We start from the raw sequence: 25,248 nt of genomic DNA, 5'->3' as shown, positions 1-25,248 counted from the left end.
GTCTGTTTTTCAAGTAACATCAATTATTACATAGCTGTAATATATTTATTGAAAATGTATATCAATAATACATTTACGTACACAGTAAGTTGTACCATTTGATAACACGTGAATTAGATTTGGTACCAAGCTTTATACAAAACATGACTGTCTTACAATTTATTATAATACAAAAGAATAATGGATATCTTATTAAATTCTTGCCAATTTCGGTTTATTATTGATGTCAGTAGCTATAATGCTTTTCACACGACTTAATTCATACGTCTCATCTTCGTGGCTACAATATTTTGTCTGCAATATTTAAATTATCACCACTAACAGCGACTGAGTCTTAACAATACAACTAGGCAACATTGTTTAAGCATAAATGGCTCGTGTTGTTCTGTGCGGCAGAATAAGCTGCTACTTCCATGAACTAAGTCGTATGAAAAGAGGTAGAGTATAAAACATACACGCAACAAATGGAGGCCACGTACGATCCTACCACACATTATGTTACAGTGGATAATGATCTTGTTTTTGCATGTAATGGAGCTCACCGTGAAGTTCCTAACATGTGTGTCTGGGATCTGGTTGTTTACCCAGCGCAGTGTCGCATGGAAGCCTGGACTGTCCTCCTTCATGAAATACGAGAGGTAGGTCATTCCTGAGAGCTCATCCAAGAAGGGGGACGCCAGGTATTCGGGCTCCAGCACCATCGGGATCTGGAATTCCCGTCTGGCGATCTCCATGGCAGTGCGGCAGTTTCCAACACTGCAAGAGAAGGATACGTACTGGTTGAGAAGACTGGCTAGAAAGACGTCTACGTACAATATGGAAATGCAGCTCAGCTCATGTTATGAATACGTACGAGTATACGCGAGAATTTAATTTCATGTCATATTCCACCTACTGTAAACTGAGAGGATATTGTTGGATTCAGAGAGCAGTTTTTATAATACTTCCAGACGTGGTTAACTAAGACCTTCCTGGAATTCTCCTAGTCAATTCTTGAATTTACTCCTGTAAGTAACTGTTTGATAACAATAGGACTTGGCATTATTTTCCAATAAAATAGGCCTAACCTTCTCAAAAGAAACCATTCATATTATCCAATTTTATATTTTGTATATTCTCTTATATGCCTATTAATAATATATCTGAACTGCGACCGAACACGAGCGCTGCTCATTCGGTCCTCAAATTTTGTTAATATTACTGTATCTCCTTTTGTATATTTATTGTATTATTTTATTTCTATTTCTATAGTTGTAATTATAGTCTGGATATTTAAATGTAAATAATAAATAAATAAATAAATATCGACAGTAAAACATTTAGGGTGTGTTATTCATAGGATGTATAGGCATTTATTTTGGTTAAAATGGGCAGGCATATAGGCACTAAAATAGTAAAAATAGGCAATGAAATAGGCATTTATTATTCATGGAAACAGATAAAAAATAGACAAATACTTAATAAACTATCCCATACGGTACTCACTTTCCTTTGTTACATGTCACAACAAGATGCTTTTTTAAGTTGTCAACTGTCATAGTGAGCAGCCTGTCAGAGAGAACGTTTTTCATGGTGGAAAAAAAATCTTTCTACTTCTACTGAAGTCATTGGAGCGAACTTAAAACAACTTATTTCAGAAGGACTGTCTCTACTTTCTTTCAGAGATCGGTAAAAACCGACTGTGTATTGTCTCAAAAAAGAGGGATGTGAGAAGGGATTAGAGACTTCAAAGTACGCGTGACTTGTGTGACAACAGTAAAACGGGACCTGGAGATTTGCTTTTAATACTTCCCTCATCTCCTTTCTTTCTCTGGTAAACCCCGAAGTGACCTGTTATACCGTTCAAACATCTTTGTTAAGTGACATAAAAGATGCAATCGGTAGGGGAGAAAAGTTTACGACTTCTTGGAAACATATGTATTGCTGGAGAATAAGATTCTCAGCATATATTTGTGTGAGGTGAATATATATTTTTAATTTGTACAACCGTTCTTTTTTGTTTTTTGATATAATTTATGTGAGGTTTATTTTAAATGAATTAAAAATATAGAAAATATACAATAACGACGTAAAAAGGCTAAAAAAGGCATTTAACCTTAAAATAGGCAACGGGAGCTAAAATAGGCCAAAAAGGCAAAATAAAAATTGGGCCTATCGTCCCCAAATGTGTGGAAACGTGTTTATCTCTAATAGGTCTTTCATACATACTCTCAGTTTAAAAAAGGCATTTTGCCTAACATCCGGGCTCTAGTAATAAGACAGCGATATCAGAATGAACGAATAAAAAGTATATAAATACATTTTATAACGACAGAAAAGACCGCCTCCAACGTCTATCACTGTTCTAACCTGAAATGATGTGAAGCTCGTCGTTTTTTTTTCCGTAAGACCAACAGTAACTTTCAGGGTTGAACAAAAAAATAGAAAAGACGGAATTAATTTCTGAGGACGGGGAACCCGTAAAGAGGAGGAATGGTGATATGAAGATGACTAGCAGAGTTAAATTTTTAAGAGGGTGAGAAATCTGCAATACTCGTAAATTTGACCATATAACACCTTCCCTCCAGTTACTTTCATGGGTGCGTCTGAAGGAACGAAGAACAATACATTCACTGTCTCTTCTATTTAGAATCATGCATACTTCTACTCCGAATTATCTCTTATCGCGCTTTCAATTTCTTACAACTCTTCGAAACCGACATCAAGCACTTCTTTCTATCCCTCATCATAGATCGTCTCTATACTCATCCTCCTACACTGTAGAAATACCTCGTCTCTGGAATTCGGTACCTAATGATGTCAGGGACTGCCGGACTTTATCACAATTCAAAATTAAATTGGAAAATTTTGTCTTGTTTAATGCTTTTTAGATATTGCTAGAAGTGTTGATTTGTGTTTTTTTTACTCCAGATTAAAATCGCAAGTTTCTTGTTTATGTTAGTTAATTAGGATACAATTAATTATACTTAATCACTCATTTAAAGTTTGTGTGGCTGCAACCTGTGTATATTTTTGTGTGACTTTACTTCGTTTATAGTGTTTTTTTTTCCTTTTTATTTCTGTTATTGTATTTGTATTCCTGGTGTTGTGGAAGAGAAGGCCTGATGGCCTTAACTACACCAGAATAAATAAATAAATAAATAAATAAATAAATAAATAAATAAATAAATAAATAAATAAATAATTGCTAATCTTTTCCTGAAGATCTGTCGTTGAGGTACAGGATATTGTACATAGGTCCTGCTGTGTCATACCTTTACTAGGCCTATGTGGGATGCTTGACTTTAAAACCATTCAGAAGTAAGCAGTGGTAGAGTTTAATATTAATGTTAGCGCGTTTAGTGCAAAAGTTTGTCTCGCATATCATATGACCGGATGGGTGTTCACGAGGATGACAACTAAATTTCTCTCTTTCCTGCTTCTTAATGTAGCATTCAAAGTAAGTTTTCACAAACTTACAATTAGTATATGCTGCTAATTTTCATATTTGTTTATCGTCTGTAATAGAGATGTGGGTGCACAGTTTGAGCGGAGATTTTCCTTGTAAATAAAATTATGCTATTTCCTTATCTCCTATATCAAAAGGTAGTTGGAAACCCTACTTCACTTTTGCTTTCCGCATCAAACATCGTCTTATAATTAATCCAAATTTGTAGAATAAAGTAAACTTCAGAGAAACGAGCTATGTGACGGACTCAGTTATTTAACGTTTAGTTAGTTTCTTTCTGCAAAATACCTTCCAAATAAAGTTGGCCTTGAAAGTATCGGGGTATACAGACCTATTTAGAAGTAGGTTTTACGATACAGCCCAAATATTTACGCCAGTGATTCTCAACCTTTCGATTGCCACGGATCCCTTGAAGTTCATACTACATTTTGGCGGACCGCCCCCCTCCCAACATGTTTTGCATAATTTAGGCCCATAAACATTTTCTACTCATTACATATTTGCATAATGTAGTGAAATATACATCCTGCTATATTAAGTTATTGTTTTTAATATAATCTGAAAATATATAAATGCAAGAATATTTTACGTCCCATCACGTTTTGCTGAGAAAAATGAAATTCATTCCTTTAGTCTTACCCTAAGGTTGTTAATGACATGGTTGTACTACCTTTCCAAGTATCAATTTTGAGAAGTCAAGTTCAATATAGATTAAATTTGCTTCTATATGTGTTCAAGAAGACCAAAGCAGAAAATGTACACTGCATGTTCATTTGTTCATACAAATTACATTTAAGCAAATACCTTACTATAGTAATACCGGACAGCTGTATACTATCAACACTGACGAGTGCGCGAAATGTTGCGGAGCTGACATCTAGCGAAGAGGTGTGGCATTACGACCACAAATACAAATATTAGCATAGCGGGAACCGAACTATTGTTTACAGCGTGAGGTACGTACTAATATGAAATAATATACGAGACACTTAATAAATGTTGAATAATATTTAATGTAACATTATTACTTTATATCAAAGCTGTATATTATGAGAAATATTGCATACTTCGTATTATTTGACGCACCATTATCATTTTTCTTTTTCCTTCTTAGCTTTCATTGATTCTTTACTTGAATTTTTTCTTCTTCTGTAAACTTCCATTGTTTGTTTGTGTATTTGTTTGCCTTTTTTCTTGCTCTTTTAGCTCTCATCTTCTATTTGTTCTTGTATTGTTTTGTATGCTTTGTCTAATGGCAGCCTCTAATTTGAGGAAGCTCTGATAGATAAATAAATAAATAACTGTTACCGGTACATATTTTTTCTTTGCTTTAGTGAGACAAAATTAATTCTGAAATTAAGAATGAAATTAACGCTTTATACACTCATTGCTGACAACTGCAAAGATAAAATCGGTAGTAATCTGATGCTTGTAATAAGTAGTAAAGGTATGTGGACAAGAATAAAACTTAATTTGATAAAACCTTAAAATTTCCAATACATTTTAACTTCTATTCATTTATTAGGCCTAAATAAAAAAGCTAATTTTTATTGTTCTATCAACACAGAGACGAAGGCATTAGGCCTACTGAAGAATTTTGTTGACTCACGTTTAATGATCCTTCGGAAATCGAAAATACGATTTGGAGCAATTTGTAATGCTGTAATTGTAGCAGTTATAAACAGCACATATACACCCTGACATTTTAACACAGCACTAATTAATAATAAATCTATTTACTAGCCCAGCAACAGTCTACACTCTTGTAGACTACAGCTTGCTTCGTGGGTTTCAGCACACCCTGCCGCCTAGGTAGCAGCACCTGCGTCGTTCGCAAGAAAAAGTGCTAGCTGTCCGGTATTATTATAGTAAGGTATTTGATTTAAGTGTTGTATTGCAATTCGGAAAACTTCGGGATACATAGTCATGCATGTAACCAAGGGTCGTTTCAGGAAACACGATTTTAAGCTGGAATCAGAAGATAACTCTAATAGTTTCTCTTCTTTGAAGGACGGACTTTTTTTTTTCCACCAAGAAGGGGTTTTCACCAAATTGTTCTTTTTAAATTGCAAGAAGGAAAATGTTTGCTTAATTTCAATATTAATGAATCAAGATGTTCTTCATATTTCTAACGATATCGGGCAAGAGTTCATCATTTATTGACAGAATGGCACATAGAGTGAGAATTTAATCGAATTCTCAATGGAGAACTCAGCGAGAATACAAGTTTAATTTATTTATCGTTGCTTCAGTCTTATCTTGAACGGTGAACACAGAAAACTGGTTTAGAGAATAAAAAAAATGAAAATATTAGAAGACAGGCAAGGCTTACAAGCCAAGGAAAGTCCCTCAAGCAAACTCATTGTTATTAAACTATGTCTGAAAATTAAACTATGTCTGAAAAGTTTGACATAAGCAAAAAAGTATTCCAACAATCTGAGAAACATCAGAGAACAAGATAAAGTTAAGTTTAATTAAAATACCATTGGAAAACACACCTTTTTTCGCGGACACTTCCGAATTACTCGCGGACCACAGGTTGGGAACTGCTGAATTTTACGCGATGGAACCGAAGGGGTCGTCAATGAAGACAATATAGTAGCACTCACCTGTCACGAGAATTGAGGCTCCTCCAATGGGGGAACAGGCCGGGCCGGCAGTAGTCTAGAAGTGCGCTCAGGTACACCCCTGAGTTCCAATCCGTCGTGAAGTTGCTCACGCGGCACTCTGGCAGCACGGCCTACACAACAAACCAACAAACTTTCTGTAGCAAGAAACATTGCAGTAGACTGAGGCAATTGACATTCGAGAGGACGCGAACCGTGTAATAAGACAGATACCTGCGAACGATATGGCCTAGCTCAAATATTTCCAACTCGTTAACTTATGTCGCGACGTTGGAGCTCTTTTCCCTCTCGGAACAGAGGCGTTGATCGTTCATTTGTAGTGTATGTAGGCCTATATGTGTGTGTTTTTATCAGGGTTTTTCCGAGCGAAATCGGGATATCAGAATCTAACTTAAGAAATTACCAAAATTGTATCATTTATCATTTTCGTTGCCTTTTTGCGTTTACAAATAATGCTCGTAAGTAATCGTGAAAACTTTGTAACTAATTCAACAGTTCAGAGCATAAATACGCGTCAAAAATTACTTTCATACTTCATCAGCAAGTCTATCGCGCTGTCAAAAAGGAGTGCGTTATATGGCAGTAAACATTTTTAATAGCCTTCCTAGCGATATAAAAATGAAACTCAAAACATAAGATTATTTAGGATCAAATTAAAGAAGTAGGCTACTTAATTTATCACGTCTTCTATTCTGTAGGTGAATTCATGACATTGAACAACGCTTCATGAAATTGATACTAAAACTTTGTGTCATACTAGACTAGACGGCATTTCGCAAGGCGATCAGCTGCTATAAGTATGCGCCGTAGCATTTCTGGTATGTGACGTCACAAGCTTGTCAGTAGACCCAATTGGGATGTCTGTAACAAGTGCTTCCCAAGTTCGTTTTTTAACGTGTGAGTGTTTTAATACATTGAATAAGTAAAACTAACATTTACTGTGTGTGTGTAAGATAAATAAATGGAATAAGAGACTGTAAAAAGACAAATATTGCACAGGCAGGCGCGAAAAATAGTGTTTAAGGTAAATAATTATTTAAAAAACGTTGAAGAGCAGAACGTTGCCGGCCATCTTGATGCTGGCTACAACGTTGTCAACACTCAAGAAACGACTGCAGAAACATGTGATGTAGGACTGAGAACCGTGCAAAGAATATTGTTAGTGAAGGAAAGAGGGTTTGGTGTCATGCTTACAGTAATCAGCGGCTAAGGTCATTATTGTCTTTTGATAATTTAAATTCTGTCCTGTGCTATTTGTATTGCACGTGCTCGTGAAGTACGATGTGGCAACGTTGTACGCTGCATTACTCTCACTGTATCTCTCGACGCAAACGCTAGCAGACTACCGCCTTCCGAATTGCCGTCGACTTTTCTTCTAGTAGACTATATTGTAAACCTCTTCTGTATATTATACAGTATTTCAACTAGAGTGTGACTATAAAATAGAGACTTTATAGTAGTATTAAGTTTTTTTTACTTGTTTCATATTCTAGCTGTGAAGCAATGTACGAATACCATGGAATGAATAAATACAATACAATAGGCTACAGTACAATTTGTCAGAAATTTTCGAATCCGGAAATAACTGCGAGAAGAAATTGCTACAACAATCTACAGAAACATAACTATGACCAAGCTGAACTGAATGATACACAAATGATACTTCAGCAATTGTTGCCGTTTTTCGCTCTACACTACTGAGAGGTAAAATAACAGCTTACTTTCTTCTGCGTTTTCGAAGGTGACTGTTGAATTGAAATGTTTTGCAGTGTTTTAATGTCAATTTCACCTCCGTCAGAAACACTAAAATATTAAGCACTATAATTGTATTTTCCTTTTATTAACCACGAATGTTTTATATTATTCTGATGTTCCGAAGTACACATGATATTTCCGTGCAGGAATTCTGCATTATCATATGATGAAGGATGGGTGGCGCGGAGAAAAATTCTCTCCGTTAACAGGACCCGAACCCGGGTTTTCAGCTTAGAGTTTAGAATGTTTTAACCATTCATTATTACCTTTATTTAGCAACTTTTGTTTATTTTTTTGGAACCAGTACTGCAATAGTGTTCCACTATCTGATTATGAATTCATGTTTAAAAATAGTTCAATGAACTATAAAACACGAGTATAATTCTTACCTTATTATAAAATAGGCAAGTGTTTTCTGATTCTCGGTATCCAAATTTGTCTTCCTGAGTGTGGACTCACATGGGTTTTTGACAGTAGGCTACTTTTCCAAAAAAATTACGGAAGACCTGATTTTGGAGCACGTTTCATGAAATATTGGCTGCTATCAATGTCCTGCAAAGATTGGGATTGAAATCATCAGTTGTTGCCGAACTCGCCAAAGTTTGAGTTAGCAGAGTTTGTTTCGGAAAATTCTTTTCATACCTTTTCCTGCGCCATCTAAATGCTGCTTAATGTGAGATTTTTTCTCGTGTGAAATATGAAAGAATGGATGGGTTTATTAAGTATGATTCAGAATGTATAGTTTTAATTGATTTAATTTTCCTTCAAATTGAGGTTCAAATAACTGTATAGCCTAAACACCTTAAATTATGATAATGATGATGATGATAATAATAATAATAATAACAATAGTAATAATAATAAGAATAATAATACATTTTTATAACTCCAAAGTAGAAAAGGTCTACGATTTTACATTTCTTAAAAACAGACTTGGCTAAGTTGTGGCCGGGTGTTAACCTTAAATAATTTGAAACCACTTAGAACTAATAAATTAGTTACCGGCTTGTCTACCGTAACGAAGAAAATGTCTAATTCTTACCTGTTTGTTATATAAACGACAAAAAATTATTTTCCCGTCGTAAATAAGATCATTATAATCCACTAGCCAGGAACGAATTTCTTAGCTTTCGAATACTTACTTGTCTTTCGGCATTGTTTCTCTTCACACTGCTATGCAATGCACCTAATACAATACCAAGGCTTCTAAACTCCTCACAGGTTGCATTATTATCGAGCTTGATGGCGAGGGATTGACGGGGAAAGGAGAGCGATTCTGACGTCACAAGATAGCTGAGCGCGCCAAAGCTCAAATGCTTCAAAGCATATCTCGTGTTTTTTCTCGTTTATGTTGTTTTGAATGTATTATGCCAGGTCAAAGGTGTGCTGTTGCGTTATGCAACAATTCTAACGATAGGCCTAGAAATAACGAGTTGTCTCTCTTTACCATTCCTAAAGATTTAGAAATTAGAAAAAAAAAGTGGGTAATTGCGTGCTAAAGACAGGATAAATTCAATCCTGATGCAAGCAGATTATGCTCTGATCATTTTAAAGATGACGATTTTGTTCTAGATTTTCGAGCAGCTTTAATGAAAATAAAGCCGAAACGACCGACAATGTTAAAGCCTACAGGTAAGTTTGAATAAATCACGTAGGTCTAAAGACAGGATAAATTCAATCCTGATGCAAGCAGATTATGCTCTGATCATTTTAAACATGACGATTTTGTTCCAGATTTTCGAGCAGCTTTAATGAAAATAAAGCCGAAACGACCGACATTGTTAAAGCCTACAGGTAAGTTTGAATAAATCACGTAGGTCTAAATAAGTAGCCTATGTTAATACCAGCTTTATATAATTAGATTAGGTTCATCTATGTTAACCTACAAATTATTTTCTTTCTTTTGTAATCATGCTACTTATATAAAAAATACTAACTACTAATACTTACTTACTTACAAATGGCTTTTAAGGAACCCGAAGGTTCATTGCCGCCCTCACATAAGCCCGCCATCGGTCCCTATCCTGTGCAAGATTAATCCAGTCTCTATCATCATACCCCACCTCCCTCAAATCCATTTTAATATAATCTTCCCATACACGTCTCGGCCTCCCTAAAGGTATTTTTCCCTCCGGTCTCCCAACTAACACTCTATATGCATTCCTGGATTTGGCCATACGTGCTACATGCCCTGCCCATCTCAAACGTCTAGATTTTAAGTTCCCAATTATGTCAGGTGAAGAATACAATGCGTACAGTTCTGTGTTGTGTAACTTTCTCCATTCTCCTGTAACTTCATCCCGCTTAGCCCCAAACATTTTCCTAAGCACCTTATTCTCAAATACCCTTAACCTATGTTCCTCTTTCAGAGTGAGAGTCCAAGTTTCACAACCATACAGAAGAACCGGTAATATAACTGTTTTTTATAAATTCTAACTTTCAGATTTTTGGACAGCAGACTGGATGATAAGAGCTTCTCAACCGAATGATAACACGCATTTCCCATATTTATTCTGCGTTTAATTTCCTCCCGAGTGTCATTTATATTTGTTACTGTTGCTCCAAGATATTTGAATTTTTCCACCTCTTCGAAGGATAAAACTCCAATTTTTATATTTCCATTTCGTACAATATTCTGGTCACGAGACATAATCATATACTTTGTCTTTTCGGGATTTATTTCCAAACCGATCGCTTTACTTGCTTCAAGTAAAATTTCCGTGTTCTCCCTAACCGTTTGTGTATTTTCTCCTAACATATTCACGTCATCTGCAAAGACAACTAACTACTAATACTAACAGTTGCATAATAAAGGGGTGGAGGGTTAACGACTGATACCAGTGATGTTTTTTCACTATAATTCTCATTATATTGATTTTATATTAACGATTTATGACATTTTGTCATTATGGCATAATCAGTGGGTTAATCATAATAGCCTCCAGTGACAATTCATTGTTGAGTTATAATGATTATTGTAAATGAACGTGTTGTTGACATTTCATTACCGACCCTTTTTCCAAACTTTAGAATGAGGTATTAAAATCAATCAATGTTAGATTTTTTATAAACATCCATTTAAAACAAAAACACCACCATCTTGGCCCTCTTTAAATTTTAGTACATTATTCCATCTTTTGAAGGTTTAACCATGCCATCACAAACATCAATAATACTGAAAAATTCTACAATGCGTATCATGACAAGAACACGATTAAAAAGGGGCGGATTATTATAAAAAGAACCAAAGAATATGTGGCAATGTTCGTACATAACGTTTCACATGAAATTTTATTGTTGATTGTACGGTCAAAACTATGTTCTTTATACGACTCTAGTATGTGAACACAAGACTGGAAACTAGCAGACGAAAACGGACGTCAGACACTGAGAGCAGACGAATTGTTAAGAAATACAGAAAAATAATGCCGTGACAAGTACAGCTTTTATATACAAGGTATAAACATTTTCAACGTATTTATTTTATTCCATGATACGTACACACTTGGTTTATATTCATTGTGATGTTTTTATTTGAGACGATTATTTTTATAATGCACACTTATCTTTGAAAATAAAGGACCAATAAGCATGGACTCTTCACCCGTCATAAGCTATTTGATTGTCTATTGAAAAACGAGATAACCTATTGAAAGTATAGAAGCCTTGATACAATACAGGATATGAGCACCAAACCATACACACAGAGTAGAAAACTAGAAATGAAATAAGCTATGTATTGCGCATTGTCGTTGAAGAATTTAAAACGGTTGGTAGTTAAAACGTTAATCAGAAACATTTCAATTGTTGGCGGCCAGCAGTAAATAGTTGGCTTTTCACTGTTGACATGAATTCGCCTGTAGCCTTCGCACGACAATGCGGTGTTATGCCGTGCGTGTGACAAAATTTTAAAATAAATAATTTTTAAGTAAACTATAATATTAATTTTTAAAAGTTCTTGAAATTCGTAAAAAAAACTTGAAAATTATTTGTTTAGGCAGGTTTAGGCACAAAAAGGAATAAATAGGCACTGATCCCCATTTTACGTAATTTTAGGCACTATAAAACTGCTCCCAATGAGTATAATTTTCCATAAATTGCAAACATCTGCAATTATTTTGGACATTTTCCTAAAGGAACTAAATAGGCATTTGCTTAAAAATCCGAGGTCTACAAGACAACAATCGTTCATAAATTAAATGAAACGGACCATGTGCCTAGAGTTCAATTTTATAGATAGAAACGAAATCTAGCATCTGTCTAGAAATCTTTTCAAAAAATGTGAAATGTACTGCACTACACTAAAGAGGATGTCGACAGTTCCAGCCATAGGGCAGGGCCGCCGAGAAGGGGGGGGAGCAAAGGGGGCGAGTGCATATGGGCCCGTGAGCAATAAGGGCCCGTCAGATTGAGTCTAATTACCTTTTATCATGAATAATTATAATGTGTAAGAATATTTGTTACATAAATTTGACATATTAACTCAACAATAGCAGAATTAATACAAATTACCACTTCATATGTAAATATTTGACTTTTATATACTGTAGAATATCAGTTTCCCGCATTAACGTTCACCAACACGACAATTGAGGGCCCGGCATTTGCCTGAACTATGTTCCCGTCGCTTGTACTGAGGACGTTCAATTATTTATTGGCTTGTCCTTAACTACCAAACCCCCGCTGACCCACCACAATATGCTAGTGGACTCTCTCACACCGAAGTCGCAGGATACGTTTCTTTTTCAGTACATTGTATGTTTCGTGTTGAAACTTTCGTCTTTTCGTTGTTTGTCCAGTAAATTCTGTTCATTAGTGTTACTGGTTATAGTTTAACTGCACAATGAACAAGTAAAGGCGTAAGTAGGGAGCTAAGAAACACAAGAAGAGACAGAAAAAATTGGAAGATAGTAATATGGGTGCTAGACTGCGTGAAACATATTATGAAGATATTAATAAAGAGATCAGTGATGAGCCGAAATATTTAAAATCAATTCATGCCTCTAATTTAGGGCCAACCCCACTGAAACCTATGAATCTCCTAAATAGTCTGGGGGGAATTAAAACTGGACAGCTTATTTCCAAATATTTGTATAGCCATGAGAATATTCTATACAATTCCTGTAACAGTTGCTGATGCTGAAATATTCTTCAGCAAAATGAAGGAAATAGAAAATGTATTCAGATAAACAATGTGTCAAGAACTACTGAGTAACCTTGGCTCCTTAGTCTGGAGAGCGATCTTGCTAGATCTTTAAATTTTGATACCGGTAACATAATTGATGATTTTGCATCAATGTAGTCAAGGAGAGTTGTTTGTTGACGTTGGATTGCAAGTTAGAAAATACAGGTGTTTAGGAATAATGTTTTATGAATATAATATATTGTGCTAACGTGAAGTCTTGCTAAAAGTTTTCAACGTAATAAAAGTGTATATTTTTAAGTTCGTATCTGTGTATGGGATTATCTTTGATTTATTTTGCAAATAATTATTATGGTTAGAATAACTGGTAACTTGTCATTGTTACTTTTTCAACGGGGGTTCGAGTACAGTATTGCATAGGGGCCCATAAATTCTGTCGGCGGCCCTGAAGCGTAGTTATGGGGTAGGGGATGGGGGGGGGACTGCCTGAAGCGGAGTTATGGGGGAGGGGATGGGGGGCACTGCCCCCCAAACTTGTCTGAACTCCGTTTTTTTAACGTTAGAAAATATTGAATTCAAAAGATCTTTTTTGCTTTTGTTTATGATTAAGTTTCTGTACTTAAATTGACGAATTAATGTCTTCAGATCATGTATCTGGACTATAATATTTATTTTAAATTTCTGAATGTACAGTATAATAATTTCTATACCTTATGAGAAATGGAAGCATTGTAATGTTTCTTTTGTAACAGCCTGTACTCATGTGCTAGAAGTCTGCAGGTGTTCAGGCCGCCACTTGGAGAAATATGAATAACATACTGCACAACAATGCAGGAAAAGGAAGTAAACTTAAAGACGAGATTAAATAAAATAGAGTTTGTTTCATATGATATCTTCAGGAAAGCTTGATATAAAAAGTTTCTGTTAGCACTGCTACGTAGTTTTATTAATGTAGGCCTATATGTGTTTCTGTATGAGAGAGAAAAAGAGAGAGATTATTTTAAATTATGACCTATCATAATAAAATTTGTAATATATCTACAGTTCAAGCTCTAGACAATTCGGTCCGAAACATCGCGATAAGGGTATTGAACCATAGTCAAGCTTTAACGGTGGGAGGAGGTAAATGATGTCCCCAATAACCCCCGTTATATGGGGATTCTATGGTTTTGCTTTGCCCCCCCCCCCACCAAGGTAACGGTTCTCTCTCCGCCTATGGTTCCAGCCAATAAATTACATCTATAACGTTTTAATGTAAAATCGTCAGTAATGCTATGGATTTTACATTCCACTTCTCTCGGCCGAGATTAAACCTGCGAACTTGAGGTCCAACGGCTAGCATGACAATCACAAGACTACCTACTGAGATCGACGAGTGCTTAGTAAGGACGAAATACGAGGTTTGTAGAGTCACAGAGCATTCATTGGAAATCTTAGCTTGGCTAATCTTTCCACTCTTCCAGAGTTTCAGTTCACAAGTTAATAACGTAAGTACAGTAATTACCACAGAAAATTACACTTTCCCATTATACTCGTAGTTATAAGAGTAACTAAGGTAACCACTGTTTTATGTAAATTATAAAGACTACCATCATTCACCAAGGATAGGACCTTTGCCACTTCCGTTCTCACTCTTATGGGAATTACAAACAAACGCATGGCATGGCGCAGGGACGCAAGGAAACTCGAGACAATTAATAATACACAGTTCTTGTGGTAGAGAGTTAAATCACAGTCTAGTATATACAGTCACGAAGCTTGAGTTTATGAGGGTACTAGGAACAATAGACTGTGCAGGTACTATTTCTCATTGTCTGTAATGAGGCGATAGTAGCGATCCTAGTAGTTATCAACTATCTATGGATGCATATTTACTACGTATTGAGCTTCGTGACTGTATATAATAGACCAGGCCTGCAGAACTCGCAAAGTAGGGGAACTATGACGTCAGCCTCACTCCACTTTTATTGGGGATCGACTTCCGTCCCGAGAATGAATGTTGATTTAGCCGAGCGTAACTAGAACGCCGTGACTGCACAGGTAGAAAAGGTGGGTGGGGTAAAAGAGGGGAGGAAAGTAGTCGCTCTCAAGAGCTACAGTTCTGCAGGCCTGTACTAGACTGTGGTTAAATCTTCATTTCCTTCCCGAATCGACTGGGTCTGTTACTGAAAACGCTACCACTTGAGCCACAGTCGAGAAATGTCAAGACGAAATTCTCTACCATTTTATCCTTTCATTTCATCCATAGCTTTCTGCTAGGTCTTTCACTCAGTAGCGGCCGGTGATCTAAATCCTCGGTGAGGCCAGATGCAACTAGTTTAAGTGCCTCCGATAGGAAATGTTTATTCATGATATTAATTATTACTGTTATTATTACTATTATTATTATTATTATTATTATTATTATTAATATTAATGAAAAATAATAATTTCGCTCACCAAATAAGCTGCTATACTGCGAGATTCAGTGATTGTGTCAGTGTGATGAAGCAACCCATATTATGTGTTGAAATTCCCCTTTCTTTCTTTCTTTCTTTCTTTCTTTCTTTCTTTCTTTCTTTCTTTCTTTCTTTTCTTTTTATTTTTTCCTTTGACAGCAACAAACAAGGCCAACAGAAAAGTTTATTTTTCACCACATTACCACTTAACCATTTATGTTGTATATACCAGGTTGCAATAGAAACTCGCGTTTTAAAATTATCTGTCAGAAAATTTGTCAGCAATGTCGTAGGTATCTCGGTAAACTATCTCTTTATTTAAAACTTTCCTTCTTTCAATATTATTTCTTCTCTAAAAAGGACACTCTAACAATGAATTAAATACACCAGCATTATTTCTCGCATTTGTTTCTGTTTATATTTTCCCGGAATACATATGCCCAGATTCACTACTGTACTACGAAGTACAATGGTACAACAACCTCGCTTAAATCATAAACTAAAACATAAGGGGAGAGACAGTGTGGGTCTCTGCCTGCCGAAGAGCTGGAATTTTTGTTATTTATGGCCTATTTAGGAAGACAAGTCACTACTGCTATACCCACCCCATTCCACCTTGAGGCCGGCCCATGGATGGGAAGAGTAAAAGCTGACCAGGCCACGAGGCCAGACGAATTGTGCCTCAGCTACAACGTTTCAAGCGCAACTTCAAAGCCCGCAAAAACATACGAAATGCAGAAGCCAGACCCGGTATGAGCGATCCTGGCCTCAGGAACTATTTTTTCTGCAAAATAGGTCTACATACATCATAAAGTTTTCAAATGCTTCTACAGCAATATGTGCTTCATTCATATAACTAATACATTATATAAAAACACAAAATTTGATTTCAGTTAAGCCAAGTGACTGAGGCCCGGCCTCACTTGCCTCAGTCAAAAGCCAAGTGACTGAGGCCCGGCCTCACTTGCCTCAGTCAATCAGCCGCCACTGCTTTCACTGCAAACACAGTATTCTTCAATTTTTCCCATTTTCCGCCTTCCTCCGAGTCTTCGCATACGATCCATAGGCCTATATCTTAATGACGTCTATCATCTGACGCTGTAAAACAACTTGACATTTCTCCCGTTAAAGTAAGTACAGTCCATATTCCTTTCAGTTCTTCAGTAAAAAATCTTAGCATCCACATAGATAATAATGTCAACTGGGACATGCAAATCACAGAAACCTGCGGAAAAGTATATTCTATTATCCATGTGTTATAAAGGATAAAATGTTCATCTTCCCTCTTGCTTAAAAATGTCCCTTGTGCAGACGCTTGCATTGCATTATTTTGGCTATGCCGACATTTTACCGACTGATTTTTCCAGTGACAACAAAACGAAACTTCAACGTGCTCATAATCTGTGTGTACGTTTTGTAAGCAATGTCCGCAAATATGATCATATTACCCAATCTCTGAAAGCAATAGTTTGGCTTAAAATAGAAAAGGAAAGAAATTTACATTCACTTCTCCTTCTCTTCGAAATATTGAACTCTTCTCTTCCTTCGTACCTTTCGTCTCGCTTCACTTACCTTCTTCCCACCACAATCTGAACACACGTTCCCGCAATGCAACAATACTAACAATACCATCCCATCGCACCTCCTCATACTCATCCTCTTTCACAATAGCCCTGCCAAGACTCTGGAATTCGTTACCTGCTAGCATCAGGGACTGTCGAAATAAAATCGAATTCAAACGCAAACTTATAGGCACTTATGATGAAGGATTGGTGGAGCGGAGAAAAATTCTCTCCGGTACCGTGGCTCGAACCCGGGTTTTCAGCGCTACGTGCTGAAGCTTGGCCACTAAGGGAAACTAAGAGGTGGAACTTAAACTGAGAGGATTCAGTCCTGCATCGGAAATGGAATCCAGTGTGGCTTAGTGGATAAAGCGTCAGCACGTAGAGCTGAAAACCTGTGTTCGAGTCCCGGTCCCGGAGAGAATTTTTCTCTGCCCCACTCATCCTTCATAATATGGTAATGCAGAATTCCTGCGCGGAAATATCATACGTACTTCGGTGCATCACAATAATATTATAGGCACTTGGTCAGTAATTGAGACTCATTCAGACATGGCTTCTTGTATAGTAAATAGTTATCTTATTCTAGCATAAAATATTTCAATATTCTGTAATTTCATCACTATATAATTTTATTATCCTAGATTTAATTTGTATTTTAGCAAAAAAATCTTTCTTTGTTCTTAACTTCTATAATAAATTGTCTAGCTTTTATTAATCAGATAATCTTTTAGTACTTTGATTTTTATTGTAATTGTAAATTTAATATTAATTGTAATTATAATTGTAATTGTATTCTTAATATTGTAGTTGTAATTCCTTGGTAGAGAGAAAGAGAAAGCCTGATGGCCTTATCTCTATCAGGTTAAATATATGCTATACTATACTATACTATACTATACTATACTATACTAAACTATATCTTCTTCTACACCGAACTCTTCTCCCGTTCACTATTCCTTCCAGTGCATCCTTCAATAGGCAGTTTCTTCGTAGACAGTAACCCAACCAATTCCTTTTTCTCTTTCTGGTCAGTTTCAGCATTATTCTTTCTCCATCCACTCTTTCTAGCACAGCTTCGTTTCTTATTCTGCATGTCCATTTCACACGCTCCATTCTTCTCCATAGCCACATTTCAAATGTTTCTAATTGCTTCTTTTCACTTCGTCGTAATGTCCATGTTTCTGCCCCTATTAAATACCACACTCCACACGAAGCACTTCACTAATTTCTGTCTTAGTTATTTTTCCAGAGGGCCGCAGAAAATGCTTATTTTTCTATTAGAAGTTTCCTTTGTCATTGCTATCTTCTTCTCTGTCGACCTGGTTGGCAAGTTGGTATAGCGCTGGCCTCCTATGTCCAAGGTTGCGGGTTCGATCCCGGGCCAGGTCGATGGCATTTAAGTGTGCTTAAATGCGACAGGCTCGTGTCAGTAGATTTACTGGCATGTAAAAGAACTCCTGCGGGACAAAATTCCGGCACATCCGGCGACGCTGATATAACCTCTGCAGTTGCGAGCGTCGTTAAATAAAACATAACTTTTAACTTGCTATCTTCTTCTTCTTCTTCTTCTTGACTTCCTGGCAGCAGCTCATGTTACCAAATTTACCCTTAAGAGTTCATAAATCTCATCGCTTGATTTCCCTTGCCACCAACACAGTTCGAAACAGAAACCAATTGCCCTTTCTTTATTATTAATGCCGTCTCCGTACGCTCCTTGCAGAGAAGGAATGTGATGATTCTTTGGGCGAACAAAATTTTCACTGTGGCAGATAAAGAACCTCAGTGAGATAGCTAATTTCGTGCTTTGGAAAATATTCACAACTTGTGGCAGACCTCTTATGCTACTTAGTTTCTATCGCATTGGTCGGGATAAGTAGTATATTAGCAAAAGAAGGGATGTCTTTGCCAAAGGGGAGAATTCCCCTTAGCGATACCTACAAATTGCACCGAGTAAGATTTTATATTGAATTGTTGGTCATTAAAGAAGAAAGAATTTCTTCTATAAGGTATCATGAAACCAATTGCTTAAATTATAGGCCTAATATTAGTAGTCTATCACTTTCGACCCGGCATGAAATTTTAGTTTCATTTCCATTATGAAAGAAAAAATTCTTTTATTGTTGATGAGATTGTTATTTACACTACTGCGGATCATTTCTTTCTTCCCGCGCAAATTTACTCCTTAGATGAGCATTGTTGTGGCTGACATAATTACACGTTGCATTTAGCGCTACAGATGAACCCAAATGATCACATGACACCATGACACATTTTGTTCAAATTAGTACACACATTTTGAGCTAAGGCATGTAAGACTATATATCCTTAGGTTAGAAATAATTACACAGTGTTTTCTGCAATGCAGGGAAACTGATAACAGAAGTGGGTCGTTTTCGACCCAGTGGGCACATTCATTGCCGTGTTTCACTTTCTTCACATAGGCTATATCTAAAATCTTATTTATTTTTATTATTTGGCCTGCCAGTATAAATGCACACAAGATTTTTGATATTCTAAAAGACAAGGGGGTTACAGTCACTTGAGAAAATATTTCCATTATACCTAAGTTACAGTACTTCTTCCAGCTGATAATGCTGATGATACTGGCCATGACTCATTGAAGACGATAATGACAATTCTGATCATTTATGCCGTAACCAACTAAATACAATTGCTGAGCTTGGCATCTTGGGTAACGAAGATGGGAAACTTGGATTATGGGTTATATAACAGCTAGGGTATTGTATGTCTTTTGATATTCATCAAGCCCATATTGAAAATACTAATAACCTTGGGCTCAGAAAATCTATCACTATTACTTTGTGAGCCAACAAACATAAATTCCCCAATCAACTCTTTCCTTTGTACTGATACTTCGATAATTTTTTACGTATGCTAAATTTATCTGTGCCCTAGGGAATGACAACTTCAGTGCTATTGGTACTATAACGGAAAATAAGACATAATTTCTAATCGTCGTTGTTTGCAATGGAGGGGGAAAGGGACTGGCCACCTTACCCCATTATCTCCTGGCCTAGTTGTCTCATAAGTGTGCCTTATTGGATCACTTGTGAGGTTTAGACCTGTCTTCGGACAGCTGACTGAACAACAACAATTTCCCATTGACGGCATCCAACAGATGAAGATGAATATAGTTCGTAGAGTTTATGAATGTCTCGTATGCAAAGAGAATGACATTGCTGCAGTCAGTTGTAAAGATAATGCTGTGGTCAAGTATTATCCAATCAAAGTGCAGCTGTACCTATTCAAAAAGCAAATAGACTTTCCTTCAAAGAGGAAAAAAGGACAGAAATACCTCAGCCTAATTTTATTTACAACTACAACCGAAATATTGGGGAAGTAGACATTTTAAGTGAATTATAGAATTGGAAAATAGGGCAACAAATGGTACTGTACCGTAAAATGGGATAACTTTGTACCTGCAGGGGTAACTTTGCACCATCTATGAAAAACTTTTTATATAGGTTTAGGGGTGTTTACGTGAACCAAATTTATCTATTCATCACTTCCACCAATAGATGGTATATGTGTACAGTATTTTTCCACTGTTTGTGGTCACAGAATTTGTTTATGGTATTTCTATACCTTAACAACAGAACGTGTGCATAATTTGATTGAAATATGGATCAAATTAATTATCTTTCATCACAGATGGTCTGCAAAATCTCAAGATACGTTATACGTGTATCTGTTCCTTATTCATGCATTTAGACTTTCTAGTTTCGTTTATGCAGCTGTTTTGTCGGCAAATGGTGTTACAGAATAATTTTCTAATCAAGACGAATTTTAGGATAAATTGGGGTTACTTTGCACAATAACACAAACGAAGATTTTTTAAAAATTTAATTGTATTATTTTTATTTAAATTTTAATTGTATTATTTTTATTTGAGGACTTTCCATGAAGTTTAAAAACGTTTACTATAATTCATACTTTGTGTTACAGCTAAATTACTTGAATTTGTTTTTCTTTTTATTACATTTTAAAGTCATACATGGACTCTCACTGCCAAACTTGGTGACAATCTCCAAATATGCAATGGAAAATGCTGACAAGTATACTAAGCTTATCACTGAGGGACAGAGTTCCAAACGAAGTGCTCCAAAAGATGTCAGCAATTGAAGATCCAGCACTGCAAGCCACCAACACCAAATGGAAGTGGAGAGACCATGTTGCAAGACTTAGAGACGGAAATCCTGCAAATGACCTGAAAGGGATGATATTATGGAATATAAATGGGAGGATGTAATTGGGAGACTAAATCCACCCAAGAAAAAAAATCAAGAAAGGGCTTGCTTATATTCCATTCCAGTACTTGACACAAAATAATACGTATATTTTTTTTACAGTTATTCACGTGCTGTTGCTCCGACTTGTCATTCGAGAGAACTGAAAATATTTTTAAACAACATTTTAGAAGAATATGACCACTTATATTGAAATTTTGTGTATTTTTTTTTTTTTTTTTAAGTTTTGTCCGTCTTACTATTTACAGCAGTTTTTGAATATGTGTTTCCATTTTTTTCTGTTCCTGATACAGCATTTTTCATTGTTTAATACGTGTATGGTGCAATACACCACCCCTCTTAAAACTCTGGCGGTGCAAAGTAACCCCCAATTATGGGTAACTTTGCACCAAAGTTTTGACAGATTATAAATTTCAAAAAACCATTTATTTTCGAAGATATTACTGGCTAAATACATTCCCGTATACCTCTAGAACGTATAAAATAAGTGTCCATCTCAAAATTAGACATCTAAAGACTACATACAGACTGAAAACAAATTTTTGACTAGAAAATGGTACAAAGTTACTCCATTTTACGGTACATGCCAATATTTTGGAGAAGCGATATTCCAGCACCACAACATAAGTACGGCACAGCTTCCCTTCAAGTAGGACCAACAATATTCAGACCAAATGAAATAACATATTTCTCCATTAGTGAGAGTTGAACATAGAGGATATATGATTGATATGACAACTTCGTTACCGATGTGAAAGTTGTCACAATAACACAATCAAGACATGAGCTTGATGTGGAAAACCCCTACATGACAAGTATTTTTCTCAATATCATGTGGTTAAGAAATAAGTTATACGCTCTTATTTTATAACATAGATCGTACATTGCATTATTCATTATATTGCATGAATTATAATGACTGCTATGAGGTTCTGAAAATAAATAAATAGAGTATTATATGGCATTACTGTAGCTGATATGTCCACTGAGTTGTTTTCTACCCAACCTGTATCTAAAAGTCCATGCACTGAAAAAGTCTAAAACAGCATTTGGCATTAATTTTGGTTTAACAGCTTACAGATATTCGGTTTTCGTCAAATTTTTACCAAAAAAAAATTTCGGCATAAATAGGTTAAATGACTTTTAACTTAGAGTTGTTATTACAGACATGAGATCCCCAACCACTAAATTAAAATAGATAATAGAAAATTATAATGTTACGAAGAAAATGATCCAGGACGCACCTTGAGCCATGCCAGCATCAGTTTCTTTGGTGGAAACTTGGAGCGGCCGATCTGGTAGCGCACGATGAGCGACCATATCAAGCCGAGGATCAGCTTCAGGTTCCCATTTACGATGTCTACGTTACCTGCAAGCAAGAAAGCAGAAATTTAAATCGTCAATCGATAAGGTTAAGTCCTACTCTGGTCCCTGAACTTCGATTAGACTATAAAGGATTCCAGGTTAAGAAAAAAGCATTGGGTAACTTATATGGGATTATTCCATCAAATGAACAGTTGTCATAGAAACGCCTACCTATCACAGAGCTTCTACAGCAAGACAATAAAACCAATGCTTTTTTCTCAACCTGGAATTCTCTATAGTTAAGATTATCAATATGAATTGCTTTATTTTGAACTAAGTTTACATATTAATTGGGGTCGATTATTCACGAATCTGGCAGCTGCGAAGCAGATGTAGAATACAGAATACGACAAGCAAGAGGATCCATAAGAATGATGAACGGGGTCCTATGGAGTAGAGTTATGTCCAAACAGATAGGGTAGATGAGGGTAATTGTAAACAGGGGTAATTGTAAACAAAATATGCTCTGAGAAATACAAGACTGTCAATATAAACATTTTAATTCGGGGGAATATTTAAATTAACATGTTGGCTAACCTACAAAGCAGTTTGGCGCCAAATAGGATAACTGCTTAGTTGTGAACGAATGTTTTGTAAGTCTCTACAAAAAAAAAAAAAAGTTGAGAAAGAATTTTACTTCACCTTAATTTTTGACATAGGCCTAGTAAGTAAACATACAGAGCTATTTTTTTTAAAGAATATGTCGTTTTTATAAGTAGTGTATAGCAGTTAACATTTATTAAAATGGTTTTTAGATCTCCCATAACCTCAATTCATTAAATTATGACGTGTTTACATTTGCCACATAGTTGTAATTGCTTGGAGGTAATTGTAAACATGTTTTACTATGGTTACATTTCGTACTTTTCAATAATCAAAGAGACCCCCATCCAACTGCACTGTAGAGGATTTAGAGAGGGTTATCACAGATGTGAAAAATAGTAACTAGCCTACAGTTATCGTTAAGCTCAGGAGAGGTATTGAGTTCCTATATCGTCATATATCATAGGTTAAAGGGACGAAATGTACCAGTGACCAAAATTGGAGTTGGAAGGAGTACAGCTCTTTCTTCTGAAACAGAACAAAAACTGTTCAGTGTCTGATAGCCCGTGCGAAAATTGGTGTTTACAATTACCATCACCTCAAAGGGGTCAATGTAAACAGGTGAGGTAAATGTAAACTAGCAATTAAAAGATGAAAAAAAGTCAACCTTATTATTGTAAACCCATTTTCAGGGAAAAGAAAGATCTAAAAGTAACACAATGTTTCTTTGTCATGCTTACCGTTACTGAGGGTTGTGTAATGTTGAAATATATTTGAAATCAGTGGAAAGTGTTTACAATTACCCTGGTCTACTCTAAGGAAAAAGATTCTTTTAAGTGTTGTAGAGAGTATTGTAACTTATGGAGTGGAGGAATGGACACTTCTTGAATGCCTTAAATCGAATATCGAAGCAGTGGAGATGGATGGAATAAGAAGAGGAGCGAGGGTGTCCAAGTTAGAGAGGAAAAGAAATGAAGATATAAGACAGATGAAAGATATGGAAGAGTCCGTAACTAAAAGAATTGAGATGAGAATCCTCCAGTGGTATGGACATGTAAGACGAATGACGGAGGAAAGATGGCCGAATATAATTCTCTAGTGGTCACCCCGTGGAAGACGAAGCGTGCGCGACCGAGAACAACATGGCGTGGTGCAAATGATGATGAACCGGAATCTCCAGGAGGAAGATTGGATGAACCGTGAAGGATGGCGGAAGGGAATTCAGGGTAACCACTGAAGAGTGGAAAAGCTCTCAAAAAAGTAGTCTAAGTTATTTTGGACTATCCTCATTAATGTACGCGGGCTTCAGAAGTTTGTGTGCGATAGTAGGATTGAGTGAATTAATTTACTCTAAGTTCATTGTTGAGAGTGGTTTCTTTTATATTAAGTCTAAGACATGCAGAAAATTAAATACTACTGCCTTTCATTTTGCGATAGTTGCGATTTATGAATACAGAAAACGTGTGAGACATTCTCGCGTACGGATCTGAGAAATGTAATAAAATATCTAATTTTACTAGGGGAAAAAACATGAATAAATATCATGACCAGCTTACGTAAGGTTTGGGATCCCTAGCTTCATCATAAGAAGCAGTCTGCCGTTTGGCGAATGTTTTCGAAAACGGCAAGGAATAGCCTAGTAGACGACGTTCCTCGAAGTGGAGCACCAGTAAATGCAACAGATCAGTGGCATACGAACGAGAGAAATCAATCCTAGAGAGCAAATGCAGTATTTGATGTATTACCATACCATACCGTATTCTAAGGCTGCAGCATACTGCATCGGACATTCTGTCTCGGTCAGGACGGTCTTGTATCGGACCGTTCGATGCGACGACGGTTATCACACGCATTGTTATGAAGCTGCAGCATACTGCATCGGACATTCGTCCCGCTATGAACGATGTAAAGAAAACTTCAGAGAAAGTCGGAATGCTAGAAGGAAACCTACCCTACAGCAGTTGTCTCTACAATACAGTCATTCTCTGTGCTAGGATTAAAGAAGCATAATTTACAATAACATTCTATACCTTCTAATAAAAACGGCTCTTTATGATAAATTAGTATTTTCTGCTCTCTTGAAGGAGTGCGAGTGA

General features: G+C 36.2%; 1 protein-coding gene across 2 annotated transcripts in view; it reads right to left on the bottom strand.

Moving 5' to 3' along the window:
• Nucleotides 1–25,248, bottom strand: part of jbug (filamin-type immunoglobulin domains fbug) — a 396,750-nt gene that overhangs the window by 185,567 nt on the left and 185,935 nt on the right. For both annotated transcript variants that reach the window (XM_069820534.1, XM_069820535.1), the window contains exons 2-4: nucleotides 22,489–22,613; nucleotides 6,058–6,188; nucleotides 543–756 (exon numbers count right to left, since the gene is read on the bottom strand). In XM_069820534.1, coding sequence (XP_069676635.1) covers nucleotides 543–756; nucleotides 6,058–6,188; nucleotides 22,489–22,613 — 470 coding nt within the window. The remainder of the gene's footprint in view (nucleotides 1–542; nucleotides 757–6,057; nucleotides 6,189–22,488; nucleotides 22,614–25,248) is intronic.

Source organism: Periplaneta americana, chromosome 3 (assembly GCF_040183065.1).
Source record: "Periplaneta americana isolate PAMFEO1 chromosome 3, P.americana_PAMFEO1_priV1, whole genome shotgun sequence".
Lineage (NCBI taxonomy): Eukaryota > Metazoa > Arthropoda > Insecta > Blattodea > Blattidae > Periplaneta > Periplaneta americana.
This window is presented reverse-complemented; position numbering and strand designations above follow the sequence as displayed.